Raw genomic sequence first — 15394 nt, forward strand, 5'->3', positions numbered from 1 at the left:
TAGAGCATCCAAAACTGTGAATTAACCTTTTAAGTTCACTAACCCTTTAATCCCATTTATTTTTCAGTACTGATATTTTAGTTACTCCTCCACATTCTCCTATGGTACTCCTTCCTTGACACTACTGTTAGGTACAGAGGCAAAATACTTGTTAAGCAGCATTGCAATTCTTTCCTTTCCTATTGCAAGCGTGCCACTTTCATCTCTTAGTCGTCCACTTCTTCTTTGATCATCTTGTCAAAAGCCTTCACTATTAACTTGTAGGTTAACCACCATTTTTTTTCTACTTTAGCCCTTCTAATCTTTTTCATTCTTTCCTTTTAGATTTTTTTCTGCTGCTGACATAAACGTTATTGTACTTTATTTTTAATTTAATTTATTTCCATTGGTTGGTGAGTCAAGGGCTAGGGGATATACCTAAAAAATTTCAGGAATAAAATTAGGAAACGCTGCTCATGCAAAGGGTTGTAGATGTTTAGAACTCTCTTCTGCAAACAAAAGTTGGTGCCAGCTCAATTATTCATTTGAAATCTAAGATTAATTGATTTCTGTTAACATACATACGAACTAGGAGCAGAAGTAGGCCATTCGGTTCCTCGAGCCTGCTCCGCCATTCTAGAAGATCATGGCTGATCTGTTTGTGGACTCAACTCCACTTTCCTGTCTATCCCCGAAACCCTTTGACTCCCTTGTTTGTCAAGAATCTGTCTACCTCCGCCTTAAAAATATTCAATGACCCTGCCTCCACCACTCTCTGGGAAAGAGACTTCCACTGATTCACGACCATCAGAGAAAAAAATTTTCCTCATCTCTCTTAAATGGGAGACTCCTTACTTTTAAACTGTTCCCCCGAGTTTTAATCTCTCCCACAGGGGAAACATCCTTTCAACATTCAGCTTGTCAAATCCCCTCAGGATCTTGTATGCTTCAATAAGATCACCTCTCATCCTTGTAAACTCCAATAAATACAGACCCAACCTGCCCTCATAAGATAACCCTCTCATCCCAGGAATCAGTCGAATGAACCTTCTCTGACCTGCTTCCAAAGCAATTATATTCTTCCTTAAGTTAGGAGACTAAAACTGTACACAACACTCCAGATGTAGTCTCACCAGTGCCCTGTACAACTGTAGCAAAACATTTCTACTTTTATATTCCATTCCCCTTGCAATAAACAACAACATTGCATTTGCCTTCTTAATCACTTGCTGTACCTGCATACTAACTTTTTGTGTTTCGTGTACTAGGGCACCCAGATGTCTCTGCATCTCGGAGTTCTGCAGTGTCTCTCCATTTAGACAATAAGTTGCTTTTCTATTATTCCAGCAAAGTAGACATGTTTACACTTTTCCACATTATACTCCATCTGCCAAATCTTTGCCCACTCACTTAACCTATCTATATTCCTTTGCAGACTCCTTATGTCCTCTTCACACCTTACTCTCGACCTATCTTTGCATCATCAGCAAATTTAGAAACCGTACTTTCAGTCCCTTCATCCAAGTCATTGATATTGATTGTAAATAGTTGAGACCCCAGCACTGATCCCTGTGACACTCTACTAGTTACAGCTTGCCAACCTGAAAATGATCCATTTATGCCTGCTCTCTATTTCCTGTGAGCTGACTTATCCTCTGTTCATGCTAATATGTTACCCCTTATACAATGGACTCTTAGTTTGTTTAGTAACCTTTGATGTGGCACCTTGTCAAATGCCTTCTGGAAATCCAAGTACACCACTTCCATAGGTTTTCCTTTATCCACGTTGCTTGTTACTTCCTCAAAGGACTCTAATAAATTAGTCAAACATAACTTGCCTTTTACAAAACCATGTTGACTCTACCTGATTGCATTGAGATTTTCTAAATGTCCTGCTATAGTCTCCTTAATAATGGATTCAAATAATAGAATCAGATGTATTAAAGGGACCTGGGGGCAAAGGTTAGTTCACAGATCAACCATGATCTCGTTGAATGGCGAAACAGGCTCAAAGGGCTACATGGCCTACTCCTCTTCCTATGTTTCTTTTCATGCATATGTAGAGCTATAGCTTTTGGAACAATTAGTTTATTCCTGGTTGGAAAGTTTTTAACCTACACCCTATCCAACTAGTATTTAAATGCATCTCACTGTTGGTCCATTATTTAATCTGCCTACTTTTCTGTCCAACTTCTCTGGACGAGAACAGTTTCCTCATCTTGAGCTATATTGTGTTCTTATATGGAGTCTGACTATTTACTATTTGTGTTTTCAGTACACTGACCGGACCAATCCCTTGGACAAACACTATGAGGTGCTGAATAATAAATACGGTATTTCTGCAGCCCCGATAGCACCACAATTATTTGGAAGCGTTGGTAAAGAATACATGGAAAAATATGGTAACTATAACTAGCATACCACTGCATAGGACATCAAATTCAATGCAGAAGTGTTTAAAGTCATGATCCGTTGTGAAGAAAATTAGCTTATTAATGAAAGATAATGAGTGCAGTAACCTGAAAGATAGTTGCTGCAAAATTGGGCTCTGTAGTGATGTTGATTCTGGTGCTACAGGAACCAGTTCAGAAAAAAAAGGATTGGGGGTGGGGGGCTCACTCTTGATCAGTTCCAGCGTGGCCCACGCCAATCGCCATGTTGTGAAGGGTGATAGCGTGGGCGTCCCATGCACTTGACAGAAGTTTGCAGATTGAGCAGATCGTGACGTTAATCAGCATGTAACACTGATTTGATGCCCAGTCTGTCATTTTAGACTTCATCGCTCCTGTTAACATCCTTTGTCAAACACCCGCAGAGACACCCCAGCACCAGTGATGTGGATTACCATTCAACTTTAAGATGAGGTGTTTTTGCCAATCTACTTGCTGCTGCAGAGTCAGTGGAAGTACTGTGTGGTTGGAGGAGTTGACAGAAGTTTGTTCAGTCACAATCAAATGTCACCTTCATTATAGTATAGAAGCTTCATCAAGAGCAAGAAAAATAAGTTGCAGACCTGAAACGTTAACTCTCTTTCCACAGATACTGCCAGACCTGCTGGGTATTTTCAGCACTTTGTTTTTATTCCAGATTTCCAGCATCCATAGTATTTTGCTTTTATTCAAGAAAAATAAGTTTGTGTGTGTCTTGCATTGTTCCCTGTTCATTTCATTGATTTGCAAGAGGCCTATCAAACAAATGTCTGTTGCATCTGGGAGTCACTAGCTGACAAAAGTGGGAAATGGTGACTCATCCTGTGGACGGGTATGCACGACCATGACGACCATTTGCTACAGCAGTGCAACCGGTATCCCCAACGTCAAAAACAACAGCTCACAGCGTCACTTGGCAGCTTCACATGCGGTGCTTGTGGCAGAACCTGGCTGTCAAGGATTGGCCTTCACAGCCATCAGCAAAGGTGCAACAAGAGAAGACATCCTATCTAAATGGATTGTTTGCTTCGTGTCCATCATCTTTGGTCGATGGAAGGATGCCAACCAACATCAAACAAACCAACAACTCTCTATCATCTGCCCCCCACCTTCCAGCCGAGATGCTATTTTCTGGCATTCTCAAAATGAATAGGAATGAACATAATTTAATGACCATGGGTTGAGTCAGTTGACTGTTACAATCTCTGTTTGAAGTTGGCAGTGACCTGTAACATTCCACAGTCTGTCTCATCTACATTTAATAGACAACTTCAATGCCTGGAGCCAGTAGTTTCTATTTTAAAACAACCTGTATGAATTTACAATAAAAACAGAAAATGCTGGAAGTGGAGAGAGAAACTGTTATGTTTCAGGTCAATGACCTTTCATCAGAATAAATTTATTGTGCTTTAAAACATAGCGCCTAAACATTGCTAGATCCTTTCCTGAAACCTGGCAAAGGTATAGACCAAATTTCTGTTTTGACACTTATTTTATAGCAGCACTTTAATCCAGCCCTAAAAAGATTAACTCTGAATATATCAGTGGCAGTTTTCTTTTCCATTTTCCAAGTTAATAAATGTCTGAATAACATTTATTTGTTCATGGGATGTGGGTGTCACTGGCAAGGCCACATCCCACATTGCGCATCCCTAATTGCTCTTGAGAAGATAGACTGCAACAGGTCAAGAAGGTGACTATGTCATGTAGCTACACCCACAGTGCTGTTAGGTAGAGATTTTGACCCAGCGACAATGAAGGAATAATATATTTCCAAGTCGGGATGATGTATGAGTTGGAGGGGTACTTGCTGGTGGTGGTGTTCCCATGGGCTTGCTGCCCTTGTTCTTCTAAGTGATAGAAGTTGAGTTTGTGAGGTGCTGTTGAAGAAGCCTTGGCAAGTTGCTGCAATGCATCTTGTAGATGGTACACACTGCAGCCACGTTGTGTTGGTGATAGAGGGAGCAAATATTTAAGGTGATGGAAGGGATGCCAATCAAGCGGGCAGCTTTGTGCTAAATGGTGTCAAGCTTCTCGAGAGTTGTTGGAGCTGCGCTTTCAAGTGGAGAGTATTCCATCACACTCCTGACTTGTGCCTTGTAGAAGGTGGACAGGTTTTGGGGAGTCAGAAGGTAAGCTATTCATTGCAGAATTCCCAGCCTCTGACCTGCTATTGCAGCTGCAGTATTTATTTCACTTATACAGTTAAGGTTCTGGTCAATGGTGTTCCCTAGGATTTTGATGGTGGGTAATTCAGCAATGGTAATCCCATTGAATGTGAATGTGAAGGGGAGATGGTTAGATTCTCTCTTGTTGGCGTTGGTCATTGCCTGACACTTGTGTGGCGCAAATGTTACTTGCCACTTATCAGCCCAAGCCTGAATGTTGTCCAGGTCTTGCTGTAGGCGGGCACAGACTGCCTCATTTATCTGTGGAGTTGTATGTGGAACAAAACGTCGTGTAGTCCTCACCGAACATTCTCATTTTTGACCTTACGATGGAGGGAAAGTCATTAATGAAGCAGCTGAAGATGGTTGGACCAAGGACACTATCCTGATGTCCTGGTCTCCAACAACCAGTCATCTTTCTTTGTGCTAGGTATGACTCCAGCCAGTGGCAGGCATTCCCCCTGATTCCCTTTGACTTCAGTTTTACTGGGACCCCTTGATTCCATTCGGTCAAATGCTGACTTGATATCAAGGGCAGTCGCTTTCACCTCAGCTCTGGAATTTAGCCCTTCTGTCCATAACCGAGGCTGTAATGAGGTCTGGAGCTAGGTGATCCTGGAAGAACCCAAACAAGCATCTATGAGCAGGTTATTGATCAGTAAGTCCTGCTTTAGAGCACTGCTGATGACACCTGCGATTACTTTGCTGATAATTGAAAATAGGCTGATTGGGCAGAAACTGGATTGGAGTTTCCTGCTTTTTGTGGACAGGACATAGCTGGGAATTTTTCCACTTTGTTGAGTTGATGCCAGTGTTGTAGCTCTACTGGAACAGCTTGGCTAGAGGTGTGACTAGGTCTGGAGAACAAGTACTACAGCCGGGGTGGTGTTGGGCCTCATTGCCTTTGTCATAGCCAGCGCTCTCAGTTTCTTGATGGCACGTGTAGTGAATCTAATTGGCTGATGTCTGGCATTTATGATAACTCAGGAGTCCGAAATGGATCATCCACTCAGTCCATTGTCAATTTAGTCCTGTTCTAGGCACTATTGATATATTAAACTCCAGCTCACTGCAACCTTAATTGAGGTTACCTCACATTCATCTTGCATAGAAATCTCATGGTTGGCAGAGAGGACTTTCATCCCACTGACCTGTATTGGATTTGATCCCAATGTAGTGCATCACCCAGATTCTAATACAACTTATCTTTTTGTTTTTAATGCAGGTACTAAACCAGAGCATTTTGCCAAAATAGCTTGGAAAAATCACAAGCATTCTACAAATAACCCGTGAGTAAAGTTTGTTTGTTTCTCGGTTAATCACTGATAATATTCTTATTATTTGTGTTGAAAAATTGAGGTGAAGGGCCAAAGCCCATAGCGCAGGGCACCATCAAGAGTGAAAAGAGCAGGGAGAAAAAAGTTGAGTTGAGAATTATTGGTTAGATAATTTTTAAAAACCTAAAATGTTGTAGAATTCATGAAAAAGTGGGAGAAATAAAGAACTCCACAATTTGGGATTCTGGGAAAGTATGAGCTAAAGTAGAAAACGAAGATGAATCATGGTATTTCTGACATTAAATTTAAAGTTTTACAAGGATTTTATGGGATGGTGGGGAGGGAAAACACAGACATTGATTCTACTTTTGCTATTCTAAGTTTGCTATATTTCCAATGTGGATTGATGCAGCTTAGATTATTGGCCAAGTCTGTTCTTCCTTATTTAGCAGTGCAAGAGACAGAGTGGTGACTGTCCTGCTAGGGCCAGTAAGCCATTTGTAATCTTATGTTCACTTCCATTATCCTCCCCACTTGTGATTTTGCAGGATTACAGTTTTATAGATTTTATGTAAATATTTTCTCTGCAGAGTTCAACAGCCAACGGATTAAGCAAAGTACCTCATCTGAACCATTTTATCTTTTTGGTTTTATCTTGCATTATTGATCTGTGTATATGATGTAAATATATGTAGGTCGATAGATTTTTTGGAGACTAAGGGAATTAAGGGATATGGGGATAATGCAGGAAGATAGAGTTGAGGTAGATCAGGCACAATCTTGTTGAATGGCGGAGCAGGCTCGATAGGCCAAATTACACCTATTATGTTCTTATTCAATTTTTGTGTATTTATTTTTGATATAAAACGTGTGAGTGCACACACTTTTGCCCACAAGTAGTGGTAATACCAGATTTTTTTATAGTGTGGCTGAGATTCTGGAGCCAGAGTTCTACATACCCTTCAGTTTAGCATGTTACCTAAGCAGAGAATACCTCACCTGCCCCAATCCAACATGGCACTCTGCAGCCTCCCCTTTAGTCACTCCTAACTGCCAGAGAAGTTCACCAATAGATCTTTTGGTGGTCATTTTCAAAGTTAAAGCTATGCTTGGTTAATTGCAGGCAGGGTTAGGACGACTCAAACACTTTCTGATGTATTGGAGTTGCCCTAACCTTCAGTTCAAGTCTGGGGGTTTAAGAACATAACAAGTTACTGTCATGAAATTGGTTCTGCTACTGACTCTGGTTTCAGTAGGAGTCACTAGAAGAACATAAGTAAGTAATATGGAAAAGGACCATTTGCTTATCGAGTCAATCTTTCAAAAAAAAAATACACATCAGCCTAATTTGGACTATATTCGGTATGTTATTGTCCTGAGGGCAAGTTCTGCATAAAAGACTGATCCCAAAATGAAACTACAGAATATTTGTCCACTCACCAATCTCAATGATTCATTCCTGGTCTCCAGTCCCCTTCAGACAATAAATCCCTTCCTCTTTTTTTTTCCACTCCCCCTCCCTCTCCCACTCTCCTCACTCCAGAAACATGGGAATTATTGCTTGTTTCTTTGCCTGGGCTCATTGAGCCTAGCAGTTCAGAGTTCATGAGCCATGGTGATTGGTTGGGCAAAAATAAGAGGAAACAAATAGCAATAAGTTAAACCCTATATACATTCAAATTTTTGAAAAATGTATTCTATAATTTTAGCCTTACTTTTGTGGACCTGTCTAAAGCTGTAAATTTTAAATGGTTTTGCCTTAGAATTTGAAAATAGAAGAAGCTCTCCCCAATGTACAAGATAGTCATAAACTTGGTATAATGTATAAAAGAGGATGTTCATAGTTTGTTTAGTTCATCCTGTTCTGAATTATAAATAATCGTACTTCATTTGTTTAGATATTCTCAATTCCAAGATGAGTTCAGTCTTGACCAGGTGATGAAGTCTCGCCAGATCTTTGAATTCCTGACTCTCCTGCAGTGCTGGTGAGAATGGGGTACTTTTCAATTGCTGGCTGTGCACATTTCCAAAAAAACAAATCTCAAGTGCAGTTTAACTAGGAGAGTATTGCTAAAAATATGACTTGGGCCATTTGTCTCCTAGTCTCCCCTTCATTGGAAGACTGCTCCATGGTAGGCTGATGGAGAAAGTGAAGGCGCATGGGGTCCAAGGTGTACTAGCTAGATGGATAAAGAACTGGCTGGGCAACAGGAGACAGAGTAGCAGTGGAAGGGAGTTTCTCAAAATGGAGACGTGTGACCAGTGGTGTTCCACAGGGATCCGTGCTGGGACCACTGTTGTTTGTGATATACATAAATGATTTGGAGGAAAGTATAGGTGGTCTGATTAGCAAGTTTGCAGACGACACTAAGATTGGTGGAGTAGCAGATAGTGAAGGGGACTGTCAGAGAATACAGCAGAATATAGATAGACTGGAGAGTTGGGCAGAGAAATGGCAGATGGAGTTCAATCAGGGCAAATGCGAGGTGATGCATTTTGGAAGATCCAATTCAAGAGTGAACTATACAGTAAATGGAAAAGTCCTGGGGAAAATTGATGTACAGAGAGATTTGGGTGTTCAGGTCCATTGTTCCCTGAAGGTGGCAACGCAGGTCAATAGAGTGGTCAAGAAGGCATACGGCATGCTTTCCTTCATCGGACGGGGTATTGAGTACAAGAGTTGGCAGGTCATGTTACAGTTGTATAAGACTTTGGTTCGGCCACATTTGGAATACTGCGTGCAGTTCTGGTTGCCACATTACCAAAAGGATGTGGATGCTTTGGAGGGGGTGCAGAGGAGGTTCACCAGGATGTTGCCTGGTATGGAGGGTGCTAGCTATGAAGAGAGGTTGAGTAGATTAGGATTATTTTCATTAGAAAGACGGAGGTTGAGGGGGGACCTGATTGAGGTGTACAAAATCATGAGAGGTATAGACAGGGTGGATAGCAAGAAGCTTTTTCCCAGAGTGGGGGATTCAATTACTAGGGGTCACGAGTTCAAAGTGAGAGGGGAAAAGTTTAGGGGGGCTATGCATGGAAAGTTCTTTCCGCAGAGGGTGGTGGGTGCCTGGAACGCGTTGCCAGCGGAGGTGGTAGACGCGAGCACGATAGCGTCTTTTAAGATGTATCTAGACAGATACATGAATGGGCAGGAAGTAAAGAGATACAGACCCTTAGAAAATAGGCGACATGTTTAGATAGAGGATCTGGATCGGCGCAGGCTTGGAGGGCCGAAGGGCCTGTTCCTGTGCTGTAATTTTCTTTGTTCTTTGTTCTATGTGCCTCTGGGCCTTTATTCACAGGCTGTCTAGCTGTGGAATATTGACTCAACCAAGATTCAACATTGTTCCCTCCCCTTTTTTTTTTCCATAAGGCAAGATAAAACAAGAGGATACCATTCGGAGTTAAAGTTATCACAGCATCAAAAGTGGAAGTGATAGAAAGAAAGAACTGGCATTTCTTTCGTGCCTTTTATGATCTCCAAACATGCCCTAGCATCTTATAACAATGAAGTACATTTGAAGTGTAGTAACTGTTATAATGTAGAGAAATGTGGCAGCTAACACACACAACACGGCTCCACAAACAGCAATGAGATAAATTGCCAGAGTCTGTTTTAGTGATGTTGGTTGAGGAATAAATATATGGCCAAAATACTGAGAGTACTCTTCTTGAACAAATGAAGGTAGACAGAGTTTCAATGTAACATCACTTCTACTAGACAGCACCCCCTGTCAGTTCAACACTTCCTCAATACTGCATTGAAATGTAATCCTTGGTGCTCAAGTCTCTGAAGTGAGACTTGAACCCACAACTTTCTGACTCCAAGGCAGATTGCTACCACTGAGCCCAGGCTCCTCAAGTGATCATTAGGTAAAAGCACAATATTTGTAAGCCATATAAAAGGTCCCAACTTTGACGCCTTGATTGTGCTGTGTTAGGTGATCTCAGCTGGGCCCATGACAGAGACTGTACAGTTGGCCTCAGTGTTAATACCCAGTGACCGAGTAAGAAGTGAAATCAGTTGTGGCTATTTTTTATCATCCAGTAATTCTGCTCTGTGCATGTGAGTGCATGTGTGACGGATCCAGTGATGTCCTTCACGCTTTGATACGATTATCCATGGACACACGTAAAGAATGATCACTTGGATAAGGTACTGGAGGGTTATCAGTACCTGTCAATTGTTACACAAGCACGATTTAGTATTGGATGAGGGAAAATTGAAGTGGAACAGAGCTCTCATGTACATTTTTTAATATTTGTTTGATGCACATATTTGTAACAATCAGATTAGAACAAGTAATGAAGCTTTTCCTCTTATTGGCTTACTTCATAAAACCTTTTTTAAATAGCCCAACATCTAATGGCGCAGGAGCAGCTGTCCTGGCGAGTGAGAAATTTGTACGGAGACATGGCCTGGAGTCCAAAGCTGTTGAAATCCTTGCCCAGGAAATGATAACTGATTTGCCCAGCAGCTTTCAAGAAAACAGCTGTATAAAGGCGGTAGGATTTTCAGTTAAACTATATGAATTGTGTATGTAAAATTGTAAAAAGTGGCAGAGCCCCATATATTCAACAAGGACAACATTTCAGGTTATAAATTACATTTGTTTTTTTGCCTGGATTCAAGCTGGTGAGAGAAGTTTTGGTTTTATAGAGGGGTGGAATTTTCAAGTACCTAATTATTTTGGGCAGAAGATGGGTACTGTGAGCCTGATGCCTGCTTGTTCGAATTGGTGCGAGGTCTAAACTGTTTTCCCAGCTGGGCTGCATTTTAATAATATCAGTGAGTTAGCAACCAGGAGCAAGAAATCTGATGGTTCCTTGTGAAGCAAAGCCAAAAGTCAAGTTCTTAAAGTGAGTGGGGGTGCTGAAAGACTGGCAGCAGGTGGGGGTTGGGAGAGCACTGAAGGACTGGTAGCAGGTGTTAATTATATACGAATTTGTATGCAGGTGTTGGGTATTAGCTGAGGATTTATTTCAGTTCCCATAAATAGACACAGACTGAAACTGTAGTTGTTGGGTTAGGAGTTGTATGTTTGTGATGTGTATTTCCATAAATAAATGCTTATGAAGGTGAGTAAAGATTGGCTCCAGTTCTCTACTTCACCTGGCTTTCTAGAATAGAGAATGGTTGCCTAAGAGTGAAGGTTGGAAAGCTAAGAAAATAAAAAGGGTTGTTAAAAGTATTCTGGCTGCTGAAACACAGGCTTTTGTGGAGGCAGTGGATATGGAATTCTATTTGTCAAATATTTCAAGGGAGATTCTGTACAATATGTATACTGAAGAAGTATACCCATTGAATGTTATGTTGATAATAGTTCCTTATGGAATAATGTACACTCTATGAAAAGTGTGATTGAGAAAGGGTTACAGATTGACCTTGCTGGTTTGGAACAAATGCTGGTGAGAAAGGAAATCTCTACAATTAAATCAGCATGTCATCTACTGTCAGATTGTTTTACAAAAAGGAAATATATATATGAAGAAATTGATGGAGTCCTCGAGGAGGATGTCTCACAATGTAATGCTCCTCACAGGATCTGGAGGTCTTTGGTTTAATTTGTTTTGAAATTTTGGTTGTACAGATAAAATCTAACTTTTATTTAAAGAGCGTGAAGGGAATCTGTTAGTTGTATATTAATTATATCCAGGTGGTGGGCTTTAACTGGTGATTCACTTCTGTTCCTGTAAATAGACACAGACTGAAACTGTGGTTGTTGAGTTAGGTGTATGTTTGTAATGTGTATCTCTAGAAATAAATGCTTATAAAAGTGTTTAAAGATTGGCTCCTGTTCTATCCTTCAACACCTGGCTTTCTGGAATAGAACAGCAGGTGGGACAATTGTTGGGCTTTGTGATACCATACATGTCATTTTACAAACTCTTACTTGCTATTTCTTGAGTCCGCTGCAGCAGTCCCTTTCGGGGCCACGGGTTACCTCGCTCTATTACAGATATGAATACGCAGAACGGGCCTGGTGGCACACTGCCCATTGCTGCCTGAAAAGTGTTTTGGGGTTTTGTTTAGGCACTAGGACCCTGGTTTTCATAGCTCTGTCTAAAATAAGTGTTCCAGCAGCCAATTTCCAGAACTGGATGAAAATGGCAGCTGGTGGATTGGCAGTGGGAATAGAGAAGCAAGTAGTGCACTGCTATTTTTCCCTGCAGTACCAACCCACTCCTGTCAGGAACAAAAATTGGTCCCAGCACTTTGAGATATTACTGAACTCTGGATCCTCCAGAACATGCATGACTGTAAGTGGTTCTGCTGCTAATTACCCAAATGGGAAATAGCATTGTAGCTCAGCTTGTTGATAACATTGTGTGTGCTATAAAAGCAGATTGCAACTGGGAGAGATGAAAAATAACTGACAAACCATCAAAATAGCATGAATAAGATTCTTGCATACACAAGAGTTCAGTCAGTAACTGAAGGCAAAAGATAGGCTAAGGACAGAATCTTTCATCCAGACGATGCCCAAATAATTAACCTATCTTGCTGATTACTGCATTTCCAGAATTCTGCTACGATTAATGTTTTTTTTTTCATGTATACATAAACTAGTTGCAATTCTTGTCATGTCACAGTCGATGAATGTGACATCTATAAAAGAAGAAATAGGCTTTTGGTGAATTTGAGATTATTTGTTTATGGAACGAGTGATTTACCTCTGATAGAAAATGTATTACCGGCGTGTGATGGTCTACATTAGATGATTATATTATTGAGAAACCTTGGTGAAGCAGACCAATATTGACCAAACACCACCAACATTGTAAGGAACAGCAGAGAGGAAAGTTGTAGGAAGTAGGGAAGGGTGAAGCAGTTGGCCATAGCTTTGTGACTTATGGATCAATTCAGTTAGAATTGAAGATGGTGTGATGAGCTTTGATTTTCAATTCTGAGAATGTAGGGAGGACAAAGAATCTGATTTAACAATAACCAGCCTGTGAGATTAGGTTCAGTTCCTATACAGGCCATTAGGTGGGGATGTCCTACCATGAAGAAAAATTAACACTGCTGTATGGATTTGTAAAGCCGCATAGAAAAGCGGAGCTCCATGGAGCATCACTACCCAATTTGTCAAATAGTTAAAGTCCAATATTGTCTTTCTTAACGGCATCATATAGTGCTAAGGGGTGTTCGCCTGTAAGTTTGATTTCCATAGTGCTATTGATTTCAACCACACAATAGCGATACATTAAAATATGCAGATTAAAGGGAGAGTGATGAACCAAGTGTGTCATGGTAAAGGCTCAACTAGAGGTCAAGAAGCGCAGTCTTTCTGATTTAGCAATTTCTCATGGGTCATGGTGAGTTAAAGGATACATTTAGAACATACTACAGAGCATCTGATTTGCAGTGATTTGAATAAGTAAAATTATGTTTATTTGTTCTGTAGTGCTCTAGGAGTGCTAGTATTTTGGGATTAGAGTTAGGTGATTGTGTTTATATTTTTGTCAAAGTTGTAAATCTCTGCCTGAGATTTTGATGTTTATTTAGCTATTTGATGTAATCTATTTTGTTTTTAATATCTAGGACACAAGATACAGGAAAGTTGCCTGAGGTTGTAGCATACTGCAGGGTGTTGGTGGTGGGTGCAGGGGTGGGTCTGCAATTTGTAATATTTGGTGGCAGTTCTGGGTTCTGGAAACATTGAGAGAGGGAAATGGGGATGGGAGCAATAAGAGCATTGTATTAGGAGTTTGGAAATGATGGTAGGGGGATGATGAAGTATGGCTGTTGTAGGACATTGGTTTGGATATGGGGCTAGGGAAAGGGGTGGGTGTCATGGTGTATGGGATAGAGATGGTGGGGATAGTTGGCACTGAGGAGGAATTACAGTTTCTGGGAGGAAGGTCCCAGGAATTGCAAACAGTGGAAGTAAGTTCAGGAGCACTGGTTTTCCAAGACCTGCCTTAAAACTCCTCTGTTTAATTTAAGCTCTTGGTTACCCTTCTTCCTATGTCCTTCTTTGACTTGGCACCTGTTTTTATAAAATTGTGCCTCTGAGAAGCCTTTTTGGACATTTTTCTCCATTAAAATTGCTAACTAAATGCAAGTTGCTGTTATTGTGGGTACTTACAATGGGTTTTCAATGAAATGTGCCCTCTGTATCAAATTTAATATATGTTATTGTCTTGTAAGATGTATGCCATCATATTAATACCCATGATTCAACCTTGACCATCTCTGATGAAACCAAACATGAATTCTATGAATATTCAGAGCATGTCATCACATGAGTTCCTAGAAAGGACAAGCTCATTATCATGGGTGACTTCACTGCTCATGTAGAAGCTGACTACCATCCTGAAAGGGAGTCATTAGTAAACATGACTAGTGAAATAAACAATAGTGGAACACTGCTCCATAGAATGTTTTTCAAAAAATAGTATCTGACCATTGCTGAGACATCCAGGCAGATAGAAAATTGCATGGATGCATCCAAACATTGGCATCTGAGTAGCTGCATTCTGGCCCACCACAGGGATGTCAAGATGGGAACACTTTGTATTCAAGTGAAATCCACATGTTAATGAAATTGGTAAATCCTTGTATTATCCATAAACGTTTTTGTTTTTTATGGAAATGTTTGGTGTAAAGAAACATTAGTGAAATTAATGCTCTTCATGGACACAAGAACCCAGTAAAGCTTCTTGAGATTACAGATGGATGGCACTGGGCTCTAGAATATAAAAACAGCTGTTTGTACTTAGGAATTTAGGCCTAATGACAGAAGGAAGATTATCATCTAGAGCATATTCATTATATTAATGGTTGGCTTTATCTTTATCTCATTTAGACACATTTGGTATGGATTTCTTTTGGCCAGGAAGATTTATTTTTGTTCCTAAATTGTAGTGTTATCTATAAATGACCAAAATATTATTTTGATCAATTATAATTTATGAATATCCTAATTGCATCACCTGGTGAAATAAGGTGATATCAAACAAATGGGGTGGGGAGGGTGGGCTTTGTATAAAAGAGATAAATATAGTTTTATATTTCATCATCGACTATGCAAACACTTGTGGAGTTAAATCTTGGGTTCGGCTTAACCACTTGTAGTGTTTTAAGGGTGAGAGTCAATCCTGGAATAGGTACCTGATGTATAATGAATCATGTTGACTCCATGTAGATCTTTGAAAATAATCTTGCTCAATGTTGACAATTTTAGGTAAATCCTACGTGTGAGATTTTCACTTGAGTAAATGTAAGACCACATCAAAAACATAAGCATATTTAAAAGCAGCGAGTTACAATTAGGATTCTTGTTTATTCATACTGCATTTCATGCACTATTCTGGCTGTCACTGTCTAATCACTGTGACCTCATTGGTAACTGGAAAACTTGTAAAATCTGTGCCAGAAAAATGACTTAATTAATTTTCCCAGTGGGCTCAGTTGGTAAATGTAGAACTGAGCCATTCAGACTCTTATGTCTCATTTATGTTGAGCTGTCTAATCATAGCAAGGGTGATATCAGGAGCAGTATCGTTGAACTTGGCACCCATGGACTAGACAGGA

The 15394-nt window shown here is 40.3% G+C and overlaps 1 protein-coding gene across 3 annotated transcripts in view; it reads left to right on the forward strand.

Annotated features, from left to right (window-relative positions):
• Window positions 1-15394, forward strand: part of scp2a (sterol carrier protein 2a) — a 98921-nt gene that overhangs the window by 18497 nt on the left and 65030 nt on the right. For all 3 annotated transcript variants that reach the window (XM_068037231.1, XM_068037229.1, XM_068037230.1), the window contains exons 6-9: window positions 2255-2381; window positions 5802-5865; window positions 7752-7838; window positions 10209-10359. In XM_068037231.1, the coding sequence (XP_067893332.1) occupies window positions 2255-2381; window positions 5802-5865; window positions 7752-7838; window positions 10209-10359 (429 nt within the window). The remainder of the gene's footprint in view (window positions 1-2254; window positions 2382-5801; window positions 5866-7751; window positions 7839-10208; window positions 10360-15394) is intronic.

The sequence above is a fragment of the Heterodontus francisci genome, chromosome 8, assembly GCF_036365525.1.
Source record: "Heterodontus francisci isolate sHetFra1 chromosome 8, sHetFra1.hap1, whole genome shotgun sequence".
Classification (NCBI taxonomy): domain Eukaryota; kingdom Metazoa; phylum Chordata; class Chondrichthyes; order Heterodontiformes; family Heterodontidae; genus Heterodontus; species Heterodontus francisci.